This window comes from Centroberyx gerrardi, chromosome 21 (assembly GCF_048128805.1).
Source record: "Centroberyx gerrardi isolate f3 chromosome 21, fCenGer3.hap1.cur.20231027, whole genome shotgun sequence".
Lineage (NCBI taxonomy): Eukaryota > Metazoa > Chordata > Actinopteri > Beryciformes > Berycidae > Centroberyx > Centroberyx gerrardi.
Window position 1 is genome coordinate 1,565,512 of NC_136017.1, and position 23,788 is coordinate 1,589,299.

At 39.6% G+C, this 23,788-nt stretch overlaps 1 protein-coding gene across 3 annotated transcripts; it reads left to right on the forward strand.

Annotated features, from left to right (window-relative positions):
• The first annotated feature begins 31 nt into the window (after positions 1-31).
• stat1a (signal transducer and activator of transcription 1a) lies at positions 32-21,389 on the forward strand. Of its 3 annotated transcripts, none has more exons than XM_071922997.2 (25): positions 32-149; positions 2,112-2,242; positions 2,792-2,936; positions 3,794-3,889; positions 4,294-4,380; positions 5,133-5,211; positions 5,727-5,818; positions 6,047-6,198; positions 8,469-8,627; positions 9,215-9,307; positions 10,212-10,271; positions 10,368-10,388; positions 11,700-11,790; positions 12,280-12,321; positions 13,127-13,216; positions 13,673-13,771; positions 14,301-14,436; positions 15,468-15,523; positions 16,357-16,448; positions 17,036-17,175; positions 17,778-17,966; positions 18,747-18,822; positions 19,352-19,448; positions 19,727-19,765; positions 20,366-21,389. In XM_071922997.2, the coding sequence occupies exons 2-25, from the start codon at positions 2,115-2,117 to the stop codon at positions 20,405-20,407; spliced, it is 2,301 nt and encodes a 766-aa protein (XP_071779098.1). In that variant the 5' UTR covers positions 32-149; positions 2,112-2,114; the 3' UTR covers positions 20,408-21,389. The 3 variants fall into 3 exon arrangements, with proteins under 3 accessions (XP_071779098.1, XP_071779100.1, XP_071779099.1); XM_071922998.2 differs by having other exon boundaries at positions 67-149; positions 2,109-2,242; XM_071922999.2 differs by lacking the exon at positions 19,727-19,765.
• Positions 21,390-23,788: the final 2,399 nt, after the last annotated feature.

Here is a 23,788-nt window from a genome sequence, read left to right on the forward strand (position 1 = left end):
TAAGCGTTGATTGGATAATGCTGCTTCCGCACATTTAGGAGACTACAGTAGCAGACTACAGTTCGTTCGTTGCAAATTGCAGAAGAAACGTTTGGGAAAACAAAACTTTATTTCTGTCAGAGATTGACTTCATATCCTCAAACCAAACGGTAAGTTTAATTACTTGTTCTTCTACACAGTGACAACTTATAGGTGGATTGTTGCCCTGTTATCTGCCGTATTTCTTATGGAGAGAAAGTCACGCAAAACCCTATTACAAAATCTGGCAATTTCATTTAGCGTTGCTTATCGGCATACGAACACACCTCGTAGACAATTACTTAAGACCTTTTCTGAATCGTTACCTTCCACTGGTATGTTCGGCATAAACAGAGTCCACCAAGCAGCGCTTATTTCAATAAAACTTCCAACTTATTAAAAAATGGTTCACTGTTAGTTAACGTTACCGCCCACCACACTGCATGTTGGTGAAAGGAAACAGGATACAGGCGTACCAGTACTAAATGTTGACATTTTATATAAATAAGTCCTGCTTGGTGTATTATATATGCCGAATTTACCAGTGGAAGCTAGTGATTCAAGTTTTGTTTTACCATGCATACAGTTTTGCCGCTAAACAAAGACGAAATAAAAAAAAACAGATTTTCGAGTGGAGATTGTCTTGAGAGAACAAAACGTCAATCTGGACCAGGTGGATTGCATTGACGACCTATTGCTCGGTTGTACAGCCAGAGGATTATGTTTCCAAAGGGAAAATCAGTTGTGAAATTGTGAAATTCCTTATGTATAACAAGTATATTTGAAAATTCAGGTTTGATTTGAAAGAACAGTAAAATCCCTCTCCCTAAGATAGAAAAGACCAGACTCCCCCTATGATCCCAAAGCAAATCAGCTCCAAAGCAGCCCCATTTACAGTGAATGGGAGTCCCACTTGCTGAATACAGTGAAAGGAGATCTAGGGTTGGAGTTCACAAACATTTTCATGTCAGTGACCCCTAAACAGATCCACATTCATCTACAGATCCCCATTTGGTGAGATTTTGTCCTGAGAAGATTGATGTTGTTGCATATGACTGGAAACAGATTTGCACACTGTAGGTAGAGAGATACTAATGGGGAAACTGAAACTGTGATGACTAATGATCCTGATAGCCTACAATCGCTCCTTCTGCTAATGTCTAATGAATAAAACAGCGATGAAGTGAAACTGTTCCTCAATTTACTTGAAGACTTCATGGAAGCTCCTTAGTCTATGAGATTAGATTAAACTTTATTGATCACTGAGTGGAGACTGGGACATTACAGAAAAGCAAAATAGAATGTAGCCTAAATTAGAATAGACCAAATAGGGAGTAATAAACATAGGCTAATTCAACCGGCAATTACAAAACTAGAATGCATTAAGTAGACATATATGGTCCATATATATATATGTATATATATATATATATATATATATATATATATATATATGGATAAAAAGTAGTAAAAAATATGAATTACAGCATGCATGAAAAAATAACATAACGAGAGATTTGTCTGTTAAAAAAAGGGGTTTATTGTTTTCACTGGAGCAACACTGAATATACAGTATTTAGTTTTAGTTTTTTTTTATTTCGTTTTATCCAAGTCCTTGCACCAGAGGTGGGGACTCGTGTCACATGATTTGGATTCGAGTCACAATTTAAATAGCTTGAGACTTGACTTGATGCATGAAGAGAAGACTTGAGACTTGACTTGACTTGGGTTCTGGTGACTTGGGACTTGACTCTGACTTGTACTTTGATGACTTGAAAAGGTTTCTAAAGTCTTGACTTGAGATCTTGTGTTTGTGTAAATGACTTAGATTGAAAGTGATGAGATTTGTTCCAACAGACGACTGAATTTAAAGTTTTTATCCTATTAAAACCATATTGCATTGAAAAGTCTTAGTTTTCTTTAAGATATTAAATTGATACTGGACTCCTGATTTGTTCTGACTTGACTTGAGACTTGACATTAATGACATTTGGTCATTATTGTCATTAATCTACATTTAGACTTGGAACTTGACTTGAGAATTGTGTCTCATGACTTGAGACTGACTTGGGACAGTTTCTCTTGTTCAGCAGAAGATGGCGCAGTGGTGCCAGCTGCAGCTGCTGGACTCCAAGTACCTGGAGCAGGTGGACCAGCTGTATGACGACTCCTTCCCCATGGACATCCGGCAGTACCTCAGCAAGTGGATCGAGAGCATCGACTGGTAAGAGGCAGAACGCCGACCGCCGCGTCTCCCCAGTCACTCAGATCTGTTGGAAATGAATGTACTTGGTGACTTTGTGAACGCAGAGTTAGGAATGAACTGTTGCGCTCTCTCCACGCCTACATTGACAGTAGTGGTAGGTCACATTTTTGCCTCTTTAAGTTGGGTTGTCAACATCACAAAGTCCAAAATAATGTGACTAGATGTGAGTGTGCAGATTTACTGAGTTTGAGTCTGATGAAAGGTTTTGATTCATGGACCAAAGATTACCTGCAGCTCTAAAACTCCTTGTTCACAAATCCACACACAGAAATTAACTGCAGACTCTGAGATTTGGAAATTGCAGAAGTTCATATTGCAAATTTTTTTTTATTATTATTAATTGTTCAGCTCTAGTGGGAATCAAACCCTTGCAGTGTTGATGTCTTTGCTTTATCCACTGAGTTATACAGGATGATGATGATTATTATCAGTAGCTGTACAGGTAGGAGTTGTAGTTAACTTGTAGTATTATTAGTAGTACTGTATTCCCGGTCTCTGCCTCCTCAGGGACACGGTAGCGGTGCAGGACTCACTGGCCACCGTTCGGTTCCACGACCTTCTGGCTCAGCTGGACGACCAACACAGCCGCTTCACCCTGGAAAACAACTTCCTGCTTCAGCACAACATCCGCAAGATCAAGAGGAACCTGCAGGTTAGAGCCTGACGCTCCCAGACCCAGCTGGACCTGACAAGACTCGGGGCCGGCTGATGCTTTCATGTAGTTACAGATTTTGCCCCGCATAACATAACAAACCGCCCACACCACACCAATCTGTCTGGGTGTTGTGGCTTTCAACCTTTAACTTCCAAATATTGGCTATTTGTAATGTTGTTAATCTAGGAGCTGAATCTTTTTTTACTGTTGCACCTAATGTAAGTCACTCTGGATAAGAGCATCAGCTAAATGACTATATAATGTAAAATGTAATGCGAAAACAACAGAACGTAACATAATACAATGTAATGCAAGGGTTAGGGTTAGGAACGCAACACAGCACAACACACAATGTAACGCAGCGCAACACAATGCAATGCAATACAGTGTTACACAACACAACGTAATGCAATACAATGCAACACAATGTAACGCAACACAATGTAACAACACAACCTAATGTAATGCATTACAATGCAACACAATACAATGCAACACAACATAACAGTGGAACGCAACATAGTACAACTTATGTAATGCAATGCAGGGAAACACTGCAGTGTAATGCAACACAGTATAACGCAATGAAACGCAACATAACTCAACACAATACAGTGTTACACAACATAACGTAATGCAGTACAATGCAACGCAATTCCAAATTCTTCCACACAACACGACATCACAGCGTAACGCATTGCAACACAACTAAATGCGACACCGTGTAATGCGGTGCAGTGAAACGACAGGAAAACAGCAGAATGAAACGCAGCTCGACTCCCGAGGCCCGGACCGGGCAGCGGGACCTCACGGGGGTTTTCCCCCAACTGATCCGGTTCCTTCCGTCTCCCCAGGATCGGTTCCAGGAGGATCCCGTCCACATGGCCATGATCATCTCCAGGAACCTGAAGGAGGAGCAGAAGATCCTCGCCGGTGCAAAAAGCGCAGAGGTAAAACCAGCGGTTCAGTGCAGGACAGCGCTGTAGTCGCCGCCATAGCAGTGAAATTAAGAATGAGTCCTGCACCTTTGCTCCGTCTATTATCTGGCTGCTGTGACCGATGCGACCCCTTTACTCGTTTGCTTGTAATGTTGGTGATCTAGGAATTGCAGCTTATTCTAGTGCCGACTTTATTATAACTGTAACTATAATACTGTCAGCTAAATGCTTAAAATGTAAAATCTACTTGTAAATCAAACTAGAGTTGACTATAAAATTCTCCCAAAACTTGGAGGTGATGCCAATAAAGGTGCAATGTAGTAGCTTATGTTAGACTATAGTCATTGCAATTGATTAACATGTAGGCTAATTATAAATATTTTCACTGTAATAGTCTTTATATTGATGTTTTTCAGCCGGACGGGGAGGGCACGGTGTCAGCCATGGTCGTGGAGAAGCTGAAGCTCGACAACAAAGTCAAGGAGATGAAGGACAGAGTTCAGGTGAGATAACCGCCATCTTGTCACTGTCGATATCTGATTCCAAGAGCTTCAATTTAAGCATCATATGATACCGATACTTTTACTGAACAGTGCAGGCTCAAGTTATTCGGCTCTTTGGAGAAACTATAACAAAATGATTGAGGTATGATCCATGTTTCTCCTTTAGAGAGATCCATCCATTCTTCTATATGTGAAAAGAGGGAAAATAATTCCTGATTTCTGACCTGGCGCATCTGATCTGACTTTTAGTATTTGAGGATTTTTTTTATACAGTACAACATTTTAACCCGGTATCCTGTGCCAGTATCAGTGCATCCCCACTACTACTAATAATGCTACTACTACTATTAACACTACTAGTACTACTACTGCTACTACTTTGATTCTGACTGCTACAAGTACTGCTACTTCTATTACAACTACTAATACCACTGCTACAAGTAATACTCAAGTAAGGCTCATAAGGCTTTTGCATTTTGCACTGGACTGTTTTATAAATGATAAATAATCTTATTTTAGGGATTCTGTTGCTTATATGTTTTGTATGTGTTTGGTTTTTATCTACAGTGTTTGTTCCATGTTGTTTTTACGTTTGTGTTTACCTGACTGCATAACCAATTTCCCTTTGGGACAATAAAGATACTGAACTTGAACTTGAGCTACTACTGCCACTGCTTCTCCTACTCCTGCTGCCACCAGTACGACTAAAATGCCACAAATGGATCCACTTTCTCCTCAAATCTCCTTTCCAGGCGGCGGATCAGAACATTAAGAGTCTAGAAGATCTGCAGGATGAGTACGACTTCAAAATCAACACACTGAAGAACAGAGGTGAGGAGTTCAGTCGGGAGGGTTTCATTAGTATCAGCTACTACAGATACCATTAATACTATTACTGCTGCAGCTACTGTTACTACTAGTACTACTACTACTAATGCTTCTATGACAACTACTACTATAATTAGCATTTCTACTATCACTACAACTAGTACGATAACTACTACTACTACTAATAATAATCAGCATCAAGACAATCATGACTGCTGTTTCTAAACATGCAAGATGCTGTAATGTTATCTGAGAAATATGTCTTCTGAACGAGGTGTTGAAGTTGTATTTTTCATTATATTCTATACATATATATATATATCTTCCAGGTGTTGTGGGATAATAAAGTGCTGATGAAGAAATTATGCAGAAAAAAACTTGACATGATTTTGCCATACCTCATTCAGGCCTAGCAGATACAATACAGACACAATTGTGATTTTTTATTTTTTTTTTTTAATCCAAGGGTGTGTTCCTTTTTGAGCATTTATATAAAAAAAAAAAATATCTCACTGTAGAAAATGAAATGAACGGCATGACGCCAAAGGAGCTGGAGAAAGAGAGGATGACGATTGGGATGATGTGCTTCGAGCTGAAATCCAAACGGCAGGTGAGCAGAGCGAGACGCGTTTGAAAGTTCAAATTTCAAAGTTCACAAGCCAAAAAACGTGGAGAACCGCTTGTGTAGTTGGCAGCCAATGTTCATCAAACTGTACTAGAGAAATCTTTCAAATCCAACAAAGTAATTCAGATTGGTGAAAAAGTAAGGTCTTATGAAATGTGAGCTGTGTACGTATTGCAAGTTGACTGTGTTCCCGGGTGGTTTGGTGTTCCTCAGGACGTCGTGACCCAGCTGGCCGAGGTTTTGAACGTGACACACGCCTTGCTGACAGACCTGATCTCCGAGGAGCTGCCGGAGTGGAAGCAGCGGCAGCAGATCGCCTGTATCGGCGGGCCGCCCAACGCCTGCGTGGACCAGCTACAGAACTGGTGAGACGTCCCCTCCCCCTCCAGAACCAACGTCTGGTTCCTACGCAGTTTCTCTCTGGAAACATTTGGACTTAGTTTGATCATCTCAAACCAACATTCTCGTACGAGAGTCCTACCTAGGTCCGGAAAGTTGGGAAACATACGGGAAGGGAAGAAGAGATTTTCTTGAGTTTTTTTTTTTTATATGAAATAGTCCTCGAGTGCATTTTCCATTATAAGCTTCAAATTTGGCCAGCTCAAACCAACATCCTCCTTTATTTATATAGGATTCCTTCACAGATCTGCACTGTCTCGACCATCCTCCATTACACAGGGTTGCTAAGTCTGGAAACATTTGGAAAATTAGTTTGATCATCTCAAACCAACATCCTCCTACACGGGTCCCACCTAGGTCTGGAAAGCTGGGAAACATACGGGAAGGGAAGAAGAGCACCTGAGATTTTCTGTTTTTGTGTTGTTGTTTTTTTAATATGAAATAGATCAGTCCTCGAGTGCATTTTCCATTGTAAGCTTCAAATTTTCCCAGCTCAAACCAACATCCTCCTTTATTTATACAGCATTCCTTCACAGATCTGCAACATCTGGAAATATATGAAAAGGGAATTTGATTGTGTCGACCATCCTCCATTACACAGGGTTGCTAAGTCTGGAAACATTTGGAAAATTAGTTTGATCATCTCAAACCAACATCCTCCTACACGGGTCCTACCTAGGTCTGGAAAGCTGGGAAACGTATGGAAAGGGAATTTGGCCAGCTCAAACCAACATCCTCCTTTTTATACAGGGTTCCTACTCAGGTCTGGAAAATATTTGGAAAATTAGTTTGATCATCTGGAAACCAACACCCTCATACAGAGTTCCTACCTATAAGAATGGGAAGTCTAGAAATGTATGGAAAGGGAATTTATATCCGCTCAAACAGACAGAGTTCCTATTCAAGTCTGGAAAGTCTGGAACTGTTTGGAGATAAATTTGATAATTTCCAGGTCTTGAAAAGTTTCAGGATGGCACCAAAAAGTCTGTAAAAGTGTTAAAATGTCGATGTTTAGTCTAAATTCATATGACTAATAATGAATGAGTACAAATGTCATGTAGCTCACTGTATGTGGTTGTGCACCAACCTAAAGATCAGATTCCTCCTCCTTTTTCTTCTCCTCTTCCTCTTCTATCCTCCACATCATCACTCCTCTTTCTCCTTTTTCTTGTCCTCCTCTTCACCTTTCTTCCTCTTCATCCCTTCTCTTCCTCGTCCTCTTCCTTTTCATCCTGTCTGTCCCCCTCTTCGTCCTACTCTTCCTCCCCCCAACTCCTTCTCCTTTCCATCCTCCCGCTTTTCTGCTTTTCTGCGTCCTCCATTTTTTCCTTTTCCTCCCCCTCCTCCTCTTCCTCCTTCACCTCCTCCTCCTTGTCCACTTTCTCCTCTTCTTCCTCCTCCTTTTCTTCATCCTCCTCCACTTTCTCCTCCTCCTCCTCCTCTTCCTCTCCTTTGTCCTCTCCCTTTTCATCCTGTCCATCCCCCTCCTCCTCTTCCTCCACCTCCTCCACTTTCTCCTCCTCCTTGCCCTCTTCTTCCTCCTCCTCTTCCTCCTCATCCACTTTCTCCTCCTCCTCCCCCTCCGCCTCGTCCTCTCCTTTGTCGTCTTCCTTTTCATCTTGTCCATCCCCCTCGTTCGCCTCTTCCTTCTCCTCCTCCTCATCCGCTTTCTCCTCCTCCTCTTCCTCCTCCTCTTTGCCCTCCTCTTCCTCCTCATCCACTTTCTCCTCCTCCTTGCCCTCCTCTTCCTCCTCATCCACTTTCTCCTCCTCCTCCCCCTCCGCCTCCTCCTCTCCTTTGTCGTCTTCCTTTTCATCCTGTCCATCCCCCTCGTTCGCCTCTTCCTTCTCCTCCTTCCCCTCCTCCTCTCCTCTTCCTCCTCCTCCCCCTCCTCCTCCTCATCCACTTTCTCCTCCTCCTCTTCCACTTTCTCCTCCTCCTTGCCCTCCTCTTCCTCCTCATCCACTTTCTCCTCCTCCTCCCCCTCCGCCTCCTCTCCTTTGTCGTCTTCCTTTTCATCCTGTCCATCCTCCTCCTCCTCCTCTTCCTCCTCCACTTTCTCCTCCTCCTTGCCCTCCTCTTCTTCCTCCTCCTCTTCCTCCTCATCCACTTTCTCCTCCTCCTCCACTTTCTCCTCCTCCTCCCCCTCCTCCTCTCCTTTGTCGTCTTCCTTTTCATCCTGTCCCCCCTCCTCCTCCTCCTCCTCCTCCTCCTCCTCCTCCTCCTCCTCCTCCAGGTTCACGGCGGTAGCGGAGAGCCTGCAGCAGGTCCGTCAGCACCTGAAGAAGCTGCAGGAGCTGGAGCAGAAGTTCACGTACGACAGCGACCCCATCACCCAGAAGAAAGGCTTCCTGGAGGCCCGAGCGCTGGAGCTGCTCAAGAACCTGCTCACCAAGTAAGAATATTCCTGTCTTATTCATGTGTTATTAATAATTAGTAGTAATTATGAATGTGTTAAAGACCCAATGAAATGAAAAATAACTTCCTTTTTTTTTACCTTTTTGCCGATGTTGCTGGACTTAATGTTCACCAATATAGCCCAAAAAAAGGACAAAAAAGTTAGATTTCAAGAATTTTTATATCAAAATGAACAGAGCGTCTCTTTGCGGTAAACAGCACATTTCTGTCATAAACAAAAATATAAACCAATCAAATTTTTATAATGTTGGAATTATCATATTATTATTATTAATGCGTTACTAATAATATTACTTATTATTAATGTGAATTTGTTGTAGGCTTGTTGAAGTGTGAATGTCATGAGTGTATTACAATTGCATTGCTAATGTATTATGAATAAGTTCTGAGTGTATTATGAGCGTATAAAGTGTATCACAAAATTATTATGAATCTGAATGAAATTAATGAATATTTTTTGCTGTGTGCTTAGTAGACCGGAAAACAAAATATATCAAGCAGTAACTGACTGTGTGTGTGTGTGTGTGTGTGTGTGTGTGTGTGTGTGTGTGTGTGTGTGTGTAGCTCTCTGGTTGTGGAGAGGCAGCCCTGCATGCCCACCCACCCACAGAGGCCCCTGGTGCTGAAAACAGGCGTCCAGTTCACCGTTAAACTCCGGTGAGTAAAAACACAACTGAACACCGTTTTTTAAGTGCGAAATGTGCCGGAGATAAAGACTGAATGAATTCGATGCAGAACTTCTCAGTATATGAAGAGTTTAGTTCCAAAATTAGCAAAAAAGTGACACCTATTCTGAAATCGGCGGCACTTTTTAAAGGTTGGCAGGGGAATTCAGTCGTCACACCTACAGATTTCTTTGGTCTGAACCAGAGTGGAAAATTTGACTTTGCTGTATTTTTCTATTTGGTTCTTTTGTATTTTGGTATTAGGTTCAAGCTGACCAATCACAAGCCAACCAGGGCTTGTAAACAAAAGTCACGTGACTCACAAATAGCTTTTTTTTTATTGGCGATATATTGATTCCAGTTCCTGTAACTTTATCTAAGCATGATGGACTTGTCTGTCTCTTCTTCTGTGGTGTTCATACCAGTTAAGATAAAAAAATATCTGAATATGAGCATCAGTCCAGACTTGAATTTTGTTCTGCTAGGCTTTCCAAACATGAGGAACCGTGTCCGTCTCCTTCTACCCATAATCCCCTTGTGTTTTGGGGTGGTTTCCTGTAGTTGGTTGGATTCTGTTGTTAGAGGACTGAGACTCTCGGTGCCGTTATTTGGTGCCACCAGAGGTCAAAGGTCATCGTTCTCACCTGGACAAACCAACCAACTAAAGGAGGAGAATAAACCATTCAGAGCATGACTGGGGGGAACGCAGCTTAAATTATTACAAAACAGACTGGACCTTTTAGATTTTAGAAATATTGACTGAACCTGAACTTCAGGTAAAACAAAAAAAACCCAAATGTATATGTCACATTTTGGAAATTAAGTCTTCAGTCTATGGTATTTCCTGATAGTAATCATGAATTCCAAATTGGTATTTGTGTTTTCTTTTTGTCCAGGTTCCTGGTGAAGCTGCAGGAGTTTAACTACCAACTCAAAGTCAAGGCCTTGTTTGATAAGTAAGCTGATCTGGGGTCAGAGGTTTATTTTTCTAGTTAATACCTTGAAGTGTTCAGACACATTTATAACTGATCTCACCTGCTTTACTTCCTCAGGGATGTTACAGAGAAGAAAGGGTACGTGTCAAATTCATTTATTAATATTTTAATGTGTGTACAGTTTAGTAAATCTACAAATGAGTAATTTGTATCATGTAAAACTGTATCTCTCTTGGATTTATATTGATTTATATCCTATATGCTACTACTAGTATTACTATTACTACCACTACTGCTGCTGCTACTTCCACTATCATTATTATTATTATTATTATTAACATGGGCGCCTAACTTTGTTTAAAATATGGGGGGGCAAAATATGAACAGGGGATTTCCTGCAATTTTACATTTTTATACATTTGGTTTGTATACTGTGATTCTCAATGCTACATTAAAGAACCCAATTCATTTAAAGAGATGCTATAAACACAGGAGAGCTGTCTGCCATGAATTCATTTCTTTTTTTGTAAAATAATAGAATTCATGGGCTTTTTTTTTTTTTGTTCTGTAATGTCATCCTTTTGCTTTGGCATCCTACCTGCTGTGCTGACACTGCTAACAGTTTCATCTTCAATAATCTGTTGAAAACGCCTCACTTTAGCTTTGCTTGATAGCTTGCCAAATGTTAAACAGTTTCAGAGAGAAAGACAGAGACTAACGGCACACTGAACAAAATGGCCACGTTAGCCAATCTAAGCATAATGTTACTCTCTCAAAAAAAAACAACAGTTAGCTAGCTAGCTAAATGCAGGTCACATAACGTTTTGCCTCTCTCTCTCTGGTGGTTAAACAGTTAAGGTCTTCAGGGAAACACACCTGCACCGTTTTTTTCCTTTTCTTTGCCCATAAATTGTGCAGTTAGCCGCCGTTTCATGGTTCAAACAATTACACGATCCCTATAACACCTATTTTTTAGCGCGGGTTGGAATATACCACTTGGGCTGGAAAGGGGGTGCAGCAATCCGAATGCAACTATCTAAAGTGCAGATAGAGCAGATATTTAGTTTTTAAATTACATAGATTCGATTAAATATTATATAGAGAAAATATTAGATTAAATATTATATTTTTACAAAATTTTGCCTTTTAAAAGTGGAGGGTCAAAAAGACAATTTTGCCCTTCCTAATTTCCAAGTGGAGCGGCATCTGCCTAACTTGCCTAATGGTGTAGGTGCCAGTGATTATTAATAATATACCTAAAACATGTAAAACACACATCAAGACATTAAATCATGACATTACTGCCCACTGGTGATGCTTTTACTCTCTAGAAAGAAGAAGTTTTTCCTCTGAAGAGATACACTGGATTGAAATTTTGGCATGTCAGCTACTGTTGATTAAATTATTATTAAAGACTCATTGATTGATCAATATCCTCTCTAATCTCAGGTTTCGAAAGTTCAATATTTTGGGAACCAACACCAAAGTTATGAACATGGAAGAATCAAACGGCAGCCTGGCAGCGGAGTTCCGCCATTTGGTAAGAGCAGCATTTTGAAAGCGTTTTGCCTTTAAATGTTGTATCATTTTATCATATCATTTGACCATCAATAAAGGCCTGTGGAAAAATCACTTCTGACATGAAAATTGTAAAATATTTAAATGTAGGAAAAGTCATGAGATTTGAAATTATGGTACTAAGTTTGTAAACTTGAAAACTAGAATTTGCAGGAGTAATTTGTAAAAATGCAAAAATGTTGCTGTGAGTCCCAAACGAATAGCATTTGTAAAGGTTGCTTTACATTACACTGCAGCAACACAGTCATGAACATTTGGTATGATGTTATGAACTTTTGGACTTCATTGTAATAAGGATGGGAACTGTGGGAAGTGTGGGAACCCAGGTGAAAACAAGAAAGATCTCTAACCAACTCCTTCGGTTACCACAGTAGGCTGTTAGGTTATAGCTGTTCTTGTCTAATGAGTCAAAAATCACAGAGGTTCTTTAATTAGATCTCGTTCTCCACAGCAACTGAAGGAGCAGAAAGTTGCCGGCAACCGAACAAACGAGGTAAGAAACTGGAGTTTGGTTAAATTACATTGGACTGGATTTTATTTTATTTTATAATGGACAAAAATAACTTTACATGTGAGAAATACCAATTATCCTAAAGTGTAAAGCTGACTACAGTACTGTTTAACTTCATGAAAAATGCATTATTATTACTATTAGCACAAGAATTGCTATTGTTATTGCTATTACTAATATTATTGTTTTTAATAATAAACATTATGAACACATTAGTTGTATAGTACTTGTGATTTTCTATAGAATGTCTAGCCAACAAAATTTTATGCTCAGTTTTTAGCATTTTTATGATTTTTACTTCTTTCCTACAGTTTCAGGTGTTATTTTACAGTATGTTTATGTTCGCTAGTTTCTGAGTATCTCGGATAAAATGTTTGATTATTATAGTTTCTTACAGTGTTCTGGTGTAGAAACTGTTATCTTGCAGTACGTCTAACTTCATGAGAACTGCTACATAATTTTATTATTTTCTATTGCACAGATTTTAATGTTCTGTTAGAAGTTGTGGTTGTCACTTTAAGAAAACACTATACAACTTTATTACTAGTCGTTTTTTACACCATGTGTAACTTACAAGTGCTGTACAATTTCAACATTTTTATGATTATTAGCAGATTTTGTACACATTTTAGTGTTCTGCTAAATGAGTTGGGGGTAATTTTACAGAGTATTTCCTACAGAGAGCTGTTATGCTGTAGGAGTTCGGTGTTGTTCAGCGGGATGTGTAACTTACAGAGTGTTGTTTTACAGTGTGTGTGTTAGTTGAGTGTTAAATGTGTCTGTTCAGGGTCCTCTGATCGTCACCGAGGAGCTTCACTCCATCTGCTTCGAATCGGAGCTGCAGCTCAGTCAGTCCGGTCTGGACGTCAGACTGGAGGTGAGAGGAGGTTTACTCAAGTGTTTTATGGGTTGTTTTGTGTGGATTCTGTGTAAAAGCAAAGATCATATATATCGTGGAAGATGAATCACTGAAACAAAGCAACAGTAAACATGTAAAAAAAAAAAAAAAAAATGAGGCTCCATAGGGTTTAAAAGTGAAAGTTTAGTGCGTCTTCTGGGGTAAATGACAAAAATAAAACATTATCTTGTACACATGGACTTCTCTGGTGCATATTGTTGATATTTACAGCTGTTTATATTGTTTAAATCTGTAATAATGTTTTTACTGCTTGGTCTAAAACTAGAGCGCTAAAGCAGAGACGCAGCATTGAAATGACGTCTAGAGCTCAGAGGGTTTAAACTCTGTACCTATTCTGTTCTAATGAGTATTTCCATGTGAGTCAGTGGCCGGTTGTTGTTAATGTTGTTGTTGTTGTTGTTGTTGTTGTTGTAGACCATGTCTCTGCCTGTAGTAGTCATCTCTAACGTCAGCCAGCTGCCCAGCGGCTGGGCCTCCATCCTCTGGTACAACATGCTGACCACCGAGCCCAAGGTGAGGACACACACACACACACACACACACACACACACACACTCGTCCAGATATTGAGTGTGTTTACTTGCACACCAATGTCTTCTCTTCTCTTCTTCTCTCCTCTTTTCTCCTCTTCTTCACTCATCTTCTCTCCTCATTTCTCTTCTTATGTCCCTTCTTTTCTCTTCTATTCTCCTCTCTTTTATCTTCTATTTTTCTTCTGTCATCTTTTCTCTTCTTTTCTCATTTCTCTTTTCTTCTCTCTTCTTTTCTTTTCAAGTCAATCTTTCAATTAACCAGCTTTACTGGCGTGAATGTCAAAAACAATATTACCAAAGCAATTAAATATATGAAACAATCAATGTAAATCAAAGAAGTTAATCACCATTTAAATAGATCCTTAAATAAATCCTAAATCCTTGTATCAGTGTATGTTTTTGTGTGCTTGGTTGAAGCTACTTCTTCTATTCTCTTCTTTTGTCTTTTCTTCTTCTCTTCTCTCCTCTGCTCTGCTGTTAACTTCTACTTCCTGTGTGTCTCCTGTCAGAACCTGAAGTTCTTCCTGTCCCCCCCGGCGGCGACCTGGTCTCAGCTGTCTGAGGTCCTCAGCTGGCAGTTCTCCTCCGTCACCAAGCGAGGCCTGAACCAGGAGCAGCTCAACATGCTGGCCGACAAACTGCTGGGTCAGAACCAGAACACAGAACCAAAACAGAACCAAAAACACCAGAACTACAACCAGAACACTAAACACAACCAGAACCAGAACTACACCCAGAACACTAAACAGAACCAAAACCACAACCACAAACAGAATTATAACCAGAACACAAAATAGAACCAACACCACAACCAGAACCAGAACTACACCCAGAACACTAAACACAACCAAAACCAGAACCAGAACTACACCCAGAACACTAAACACAACCAAAACCAGAACCAGAACTACACCCAGAACACTAAACACAACCAAAACCAGAACCAGAACTACACCCAGAACACTAAACACAACCAAAACCAGAACCAGAACCACACCCAGAACACTAAACACAACCAAAACCAGAACCAGAACTACACACAGAACACTAAACACAACCAAAACCAGAACCAGAACTACACCCAGAACACTAAACACAACCAAAACCACAACCAGAATTACAACCAGAACACAAAATAGAACCAACACCACAACCAGAACTACAACCAGAACACTAAACAAAACCAGAACCAAAACCACAATCAGAAACCAGAACTAAAACCAGAACACGAAGCAGAACCGCAACCTCATCCAGAACAATTACCAGTACCAGAACCACAACTATATCCAGAATGAGTGCTAGTACCAGAACCAGCACTACAACCACCATCAGAGCCACCGCGAGAACAAAACCACAATCAGTACCAGAACCACAACAACCACAACCAAAACCAAAACCAGAATTACAACCAGAACCACTGCAACCACAATCAGAACCACAACCAGAACCTGAACTAGAACCCAAATCACAGCCAGAACCACAGCTGCAAGCAGAACTACAACCAGAACTAGAACCACAACCGCATCCACGAGTTACCAAAATACATTCGTGCTCATTTATTGTACTTGGAGATTATAGCAAATGCCTCCACATCACAGATATGCATCATCTTCCACTGTGAAGGATGAAGGATGACCAAAGAGTGAAATATAAAATATAAATGTGTATCTTTACAGGCGCCAAAGCCCAGAGGAACCCAGAGGGCCAAATCCCTTGGACCAAGTTCTGCAAGGTGGGCAACAGTCGCAGTTCAACACAGTTTGGTTTGGTTTGGTTTGGTTTGGTTTACTCGGACATATTAAAACTACAATCCGCAATTTCTGCTCGATTTTTGCTCTTGTGCTTCCTCTGCAGGACAAAAATATCTGGCCCAGTTTGTTTTTTAGCAAAAGTGAACCTTGCTGGCTAGCTGATGCTAACTAGCAAGACTGTAGCTAACGTTAGCTCTTCATCACTGGAAAACCTTCTCCAGCTCTCCATTGGACAAATGCAGAGCTGATACTGATCCAGTATCAACGCTCAGCACAAGTTTCTTTTTGGTTTCTTTCTTGTAGGTGGAGGATCAGTAGATGTAGAGTCTGACATCATAACTGTTAACATTTTCCTCCTCAATTGCGGATTGTAGCTTTGTAGCAGCGAGAAAAGGAAAAAAAAAACAGAAGTGAGATAAAGAAACTTCTATGGGCTTGTAAAAAACATTTCACCTCAAAAGAACTTGAGAATTTTTACATAGTATAACTACTTTTGTGTCACTGAGTTTATGTATGGGGTAATCTAACTTACCCCGCCGTTTTTTGCACTAGTGTTATTTAATTTATTTTTATTTCCCTTATGTATTCTTATTTTCCTTACTTGTCAGGTATACATTTTGGTATACATTTTCCTTTGCTGAGTTTTGTAATTTAGATTGTGTTATCCATTCTTAGGGTTAGCAATTAATTTTATGAAAAACTACTTTTTCCTCTTCTCTCTTCTTTCTGTGCTTTATTATTTCTATGCTAAATACCTAAGATGTAAATATTATGTAAAAATGTGAACATGAACTTATCTTTTGTCTGGGAGCAGAACATCAACGAGAAGAGCTTCCCGTTCTGGTTGTGGATCGAAGGCATCCTGGACCTGATTAAAAGACACCTCCTTCCCCTCTGGAACGACGGGTTAGTCCTCTGGCTGCTGCTAACATGAACGACCTCGAGATGCTGCTGCTATTTTTTTGAATTTACTTGCATCTTGAATCCGAACCCGAACCATTCAAAATCTGGACTATCGTGTGGCAAGAATCATCTGGTCGAAAACGGGTTCTGATGCGATGGTTTCCTCTGCGATTATATTTAAAACGGACCAATGAAATGAATGAAATATAGACACTCAAAAATTTTATTTTGTTGTTAAAATCAATATTGAACGTCAGAACATCACCCTACTGCAGCAGCAGTTCACTTTCATGTGTCCTCCAGCGCACCAAAACCAAATTTAAAAATAAGATGATAAATGATATGTGGAACAAACAAACAAACAAACCGTCTTGGGTGGTGCAGCATTGTGACCCTGTATATTAGGATGCATGTTTGATCCATGTATCGCTCTTATTTTTGAAATTTGGTCTAAAGGCCACATGGATATGGAGAACAGCGCAGTAGGGTGAATGGTGAACTTGGACATGGAGTTTTCCATTTCTGAGATGTTCAAAGTGGATTTTAACCACAAAATCAGAATCCGAGTCTCTGTCTCTCTGTCTCTGCAGCTCCATCATGGGTTTCATCAGTAAGGAGAGGGAGAAGGCGTTGCTGAGTGACAAGTGTCCTGGGACTTTCCTGCTGAGGTTCAGCGAGAGCAGCAGAGAGGGAGCCATCACCTTCACCTGGATAGAGCACGATGTGCATGGTGAGCAATGGGAAGAAGAATAAGACTGTGTGAAATAGCATTTCCTCGACCATGTTTTGTGTGGATTAAAAAAAGCGTAAAGCCGTGATCAGATAGGAGCTTTTTTCTCCTGCTCAAACACAAAGTTCAGCTTTGAGCATCACAAGTAACAGAGAACTATCTAATCAGTATAAATAATAAAGTAACAAAGAGGATAACGTTGAAAATAAAAGGAAGTTAGCGATGGCTCTGCCTGCTGTTGAAGCAAGGGTCTGTTTTCGCATTGACACTATGTGTGGCAGGGCTTAAGTTGAGGCATGTTCAACTTGATGGAAGCATTTTTATAATGTTAATATTTGGTTTTCTCCATGTTATCTCAATGGAAAAATCATAACTGATCAAGTAGGGGTTCAAAGAGGGGTTCTTCACCAGAGAAAATATCCCTAGAGGCTTCCTTGAACAACCCTACGTTAGAGGTTCCTGGAAGGAGTTTTTGAAGGAGTTCCTCAGGGAACCTTCTGGGGGTCCCCTATGTTTGCAGTCTGGACAGGAGATACTCACCACTATACTGACGAGGAAGCTTTTACTCTTCAGAGTCCGATCGTGTGTCTCTCTCCTCCTAGATAAGCCAGTCTTCCACTCGGTGGAGCCGTACACGAAGAGGGAGCTGACCGCCGTCTCGCTGCCGGACATCATCCGCACCTACAAGGTGATGGCCGCCGAGAACATCCCCGAGAACCCCCTCCGCTTCCTGTACCCCGACATCCCCAAGGACAAGGCCTTCGGGAAGTACTACCCCAAACCCTCAGAGAGTAAGTCCTGCAAGGCCCCGGGCAGCAGATTACAAAATGTATAACGAACGTACTTATACATATGAAGAGTTTATTCCAAAAACCTATATAGATATCTATTTTGAAAAAAAAACCCATTATCTTTAGTTCATCATTCATTATCTCTAAAACATATCCAGGATCCAGTTCTCAAGGACTTAAGTTCCCTACTATCCTTCAAAAAGTACCTTAAATTGTTTTAATTTTGTGCAGTGAACTAACTCTTCATTCACGTACATATATACATATATATACTTTTGTTTAGGCATATTGCCTTTTATATTGTTATATTGTTATATATTGTTGTTTTATTGTCTGTAATGCAATTTGTAAGTTTGTTTATAAAATTGTAATAGAGTGTATTATTAATTGGGTAACACTTTACAATAAGGGTCACTAAGTTAAGGGTTAGTTCATGCTTAATAAGGGTTAGTTAATGCTTAATAAGCATTAACTAACCCTTAATTAACAGTTAACTAATGTGTAATTTACTAATGGTGTTCATGTTAACTAATGTATTAATTTATACATGATTCAATAGTTTATAAAGATGACTATTAAATAATGTATAAATGAATACCTTAGTTAACATGAACACATCAGTAAACGATTACCAGACACATTAGTTAACTGTTAATTAAGGGTTAGTTAATGCTTATTAAGCATTAACTAACCCTTAACTTAGTGACCCTTATTGTAAAGTGTTACCATTAATTGTCATGACTTTGAGGTGAATTTGAATCTGTGTAATGGACTCTTCAGCTCCAGAGCCCATGGATGTGGAGGACACACAGAGAAGCGGCTACATGAAGACGGAGCTCATATCCGTCTCAGAGGTGTAAGTAGAGAAAACCTCAATCACAAAAAACATTCAGGATAAATTATGCAGTGTGTTGAATAAATCAAGTGCATGCTCTTATTTACATTTACAGTAATGGGAATTATTTAATAGTAATCATGGAAATAAAGGAAAATGAAATTGAATATATAATTTCTAGTTTTATATCGCTAAATGCACATCAAACACTTTAAAGCAGTTTCATCCTAGATTCACCATGAAGGGTTTTCAAAATCAGAGGGATGTCAAAAGTGGTAAATTATGCAAAAATAATTAATTTAAATAGAATGTGAAAAGCCAGAAACTACTGTATGCAAACAGAATATTTTAATAGCAAAAATTTGTAAACCGTTTGCAAAATTAAGTTTTTAACTATACAAACATAATTATTTTAATTGCACAAATGCACACACAGTTGTACACTATATTATTATATTAATAAAAATAAATTGCAAAAAGTAGTAAACTATACAAAAACAAATTTCACAAATATTGTTTGTCTGTTCTTCTATACCGACTGTTTGTCCAGCCATCCGTCCAGACTGCAGGACAACATGATGCCCATGTCGCCCGACGACTACAAAGTTTTGGAGAAGTACGTCAGTCCCAGAGACATCGACGCTGTGGTGAGTACTGCTTTAAATACTGCAGTCTGCTGCTTTAAATACTGCAGTCTGCTGCTTTAAATACTGCAGACTGCTGCTTTAAATACTGCAGTCTGCTGCTTTAAATACTGCAGTCTGCTGCTTTCAGTACTGCTCTCTGTACTTATCAGTACTGCTCTCTGTACTGTTATCCGTACTGTTATCAGTACTGCTCTCGGTACTTATCAGTACTGCGCTCTGTACTGCCTTTCCAACCATTTTCTCGCTCTGTCTGTTTTGTTCTTGCTTTCCTTCTTCAGGCCAACAATCTCCTCGGATTTGGAGACTTTGACGTTAAGGTAGAGTTAACTGTTGCTGTACTATACTATGCATTACTATAGTATACTATATTACATATGGCTATACTATACTATACCACACTATACTATACTATAGTACAGTACTATTTTATACTATACTATAGTGTACTATGCTTTACTATACTATATTACTATACTATGCTATATTATACTATACTATGCTATGCTATGCATTACTTTACATTACTATACTGCCATGCTGTACTATACCATACGATGTGTTATACATACAATATGCTATACTGTACTAACATTCTGTACCATACTGTACCATACAAACTTGACTGTTCTGCACTACACTGTACTGTTCTATCGTATACTATTATAACATACTATACTGTCTATGCCCATTTTTCAGTGAAAAAACATTATCATTATTACATTATCGATGGATAATACAAACACATTATACAAAGGGCATTTCACAGGCTGTTGAAAGAGGATGGAGCAAGTTTGATTCAGTACTTTCATGTTATTAAAATGCCTCTCATGAGTTTCTTGAAAGTCTTGAAAAGATAAATCCTCAAGCCCACATGAGGATTTTTATTGTTGTTCTTTTGACTTTTCTTTTCTTCCCAGATGAGCGCAGAATTTGAGGACCGAGGTTTGGAGCAAAACTGAGGATTTTGCTGCAGAGCGGATGGTGAAGAAATCTGTTTAAATCTGTTTCACACAGTCCAGCACCTTCATTTACAAGTGTACTTTTAAAGGGCCTTTGTTTCTTTATTGGTTGAAGATGTACAGTATGTCAAGTAGGGAATATCACTCTATAGCTGAGGATTATTCTTCAATACAGCAAATCGCACAGTGTATGGAATGATTGGGGGTCTATAATATGTTTAGTCACATGTATCATGATGGAAAGGTTTTTTTCCAAGTCTTTTTGTGCAAGTCCCAAAGTTGTCAAAACTTCAAATTTATGATCTAGTCTTTCCAGGCTGCATAAAAATTCTATTTTTATTTGTGTATTTGTGTGTACTTTTTATAAAAAATGTGAAATTAATGAACGCACCTTACAGATAAATCCTACTGTGTGACAGTTAAATTCTAAAATGTGGAAGCTGATCACGCTGTACTGTTGTCATGGCCGAGCTTTGCATGCTTACTTCAACATCAGGATGGGAGACGACCACTAAGTCCGCAGGTAACCGGTTACCTTGAGTTGTAAAAGTTATTTTTCTGCCTCGTTCAGAAACCCGAGGAACATCCAGCAGTGGAAAAGACAATGTAAATATCAAATTCGTGCATTTTCTTAATCTTTATTAGAGCCAACAATGATTTATCTCCAGGTTCAGGAGTGTGCTCTCTCTTTCTGCCTGCATTTACACTAGACACTGACTGATCTAGAGCTCAAATAGTTCAGGGGAGATTCAAACCTGGAACTTTGTGCATCACAAATATCGTTTTATCTCATTGAATCGCTGAACATAAACTCTGTTAGTATTTGTTGCTTTTTACATCTGTGCAGTAGATTTAAAACCAGATCTCTGAAGGTTTGCTGTGGCAGGTAGCAATTATTTAAGAAGCTGTGATGTTTGTGTTTTCACATTTAATGTAAAAGTGGAACGGCTAAAACCACAATAAATACTCAGCTGCTCTCAGAGTTCATGTCGTATTTCTTACCGAGTCTCATTTTTGTGCCACTTAATATTTGAATATAACATTTTGGATTGTTGGTGATTTCTGGCAACATCTACGATGTGACATCACGTCAAGTCCAAGTCAAGTCCATGTCATTAATGTCAAGTCTCAAGTCTAAATGTAGAACAGCAAGTCAAGTCAGAACAAATCAAGAGTCCAGTATCAACTTAATATCTTAAAGAAAACTAAATATCTAGGACTTTTCAATGCAATATGGTTTTAATAGGATAAAAACTTGGTAAGAGCATCATGAGTTTGATTTCTATAATCAGTTTCAACTTCAATAAATTCAATCATTCCATACAAATTCAGAAAACAGAATTTAAATTCAGTCGTCTGCTGGAACAAATCTCATCACTTTCAATCTAAGTCATTTACACAAACACAAGATCTCAAGTCAAGACTTTAGAAACCTTTTCAAGTCATCAAAGTACAAGTCAGAGTCAAGTCCCAAGTCACCAGAACCCAAGTCAAGTTTCAAGTCTTCTCTTCATGCATCAAGTCAAGTCTCAAGCTATTAAAACTGGGACCCACCAGCTCACAGTCTCTGATGGCAGCACAGCAGTTTTCAGGTTGTGAGTTTGAGCCTCAGTCACTTTTGAAAGGCGACAGCCAGAGGAGTTGTTGCAGCCCTACATACTGTATACAGACCTGCAAACTCATAAGAGGTGAAAAAGGTGACATGTTTGAAAACCAAACCCCTGTAGGGGGGTCTGGTTCTGTTTAGAAATGCTTAAAAGTTCTGTTTTGGCCACTGTCTTATACAAATTAATCATAACTTTCTTTTTATTTTATATTATGTTATATAGCCAAACAGTGACAGCCAGTGACACAAAGTAGGCGGTTAGTGTGATTCAGCGAACAGAAGTTCAAATTCAAGTGTTGATCTAACAAAGCAACCTCAAGCCAGTCATTCTTTAGTGTTTTGCTTTATAGTAGAAAAACTGTGGACTGTTCGTTATTTACTTACTTTACAGACTCGACTGTAAAGCATCTTGACTGTAAAGCAGGGTATGACAGCAAAGCCAGATCACAAACCACTGTGTGTGTTGTGCTACTTGTGCTGTGCTAGAACCGCGGTCCATTAAAAAGCGTGCGAACATTTGTGGCACTTTGACAATATGTTTTACTCGTGTAACAGAATGGCTCAAGGATTTCAGAAAGTTTATCATGTTGGCAACATTTCGGTCAGGAAACCTTACCTACATGAAGTGAAAGATTTTACCCGAACGGTTTTTAATGGAATGCCTTGGACAGTCCCAACGGAGCTGCTGCTGTGCTAGACCTAGGGATCGGTCATGATTTTCGAATTTTCGAATAGTCATTAAATTATAAAAAAATCGAATAGTTTATGCGACTATCGTCTTGTCTTAAAAAGTATATTTTCCCTTGTTTATACCGGCGCCTCTATCGGGGATAATCGGACTAGTGTTACAGGTCTAGCCTGTCTCTTTAAGAGCATGGCATTGTGGGGGATTGTGGGAAGTGAAGTGTTGTGTAGCGGTTCAAACGTGGGTTTAGAGAAATTGTGTTAAACTGTATGTGTTACGGCAATAAAACAACATCTACAAGGAAAAGGTTTCAAGCTTCGTTACTGCATGAAGAAAAGCTGATATTCTGTCTACTATTCACTGGGCCATCTCGACTACGGTCGGGAAGTAGCTGGCTTAGCTAGCTAGCTCTATGCTAACGACCGCCTATATAGCTTGCTAGTAGTAAATAGCTATATGGCGCGCGATCTTCGAATAATGGTCGAATAGTTCCCAGTGAATATCGAATAGTATTTTTGCTTGAAATGCCCATCCCTAGCTAGACCCAAACGGGACTAGCAAAACCGAGAGACTGTATTACTGTCACTCTGGCAAGCTTGCACGTTATGCTACCGAACAGCGACGTTTATAATTTTTATTACTGACCTGTAAGAAAATGCCTGCCGCAAAACCCGGTCATAAGTGGTTGCTGCCAGCCTGTCCCCGGTTGCAGACGGCCTGTAAACTATTATCTGTATCCACCGATTCCGTTAGGTTGCTTTAAAACGGAAAAGCCTAAACCTAATCCATTATGTACAAAGCTATATTTGGCATTACAGCCCCAAACACAACCCGATTTCGGCATAATCGCTAATGTTTTGTTTAGTTGACTCGTATTTACCGCTGCTTAAAACGAACGATTTCCGCTGCCGACAGGTGCGAGTTATCCACCCGGATATAAACAATGAAGTAACGTTAGGAAGAATTTATCACGACACACTTCAACTTTGATTTGGCAAGGTAACGTTACTTTAGCAACTAGTTACCTACCGTTAAGTTAGTTAAACAGCATATTACGTTAGCAGCAAACGAGGCTTACCTCAAAACCAGT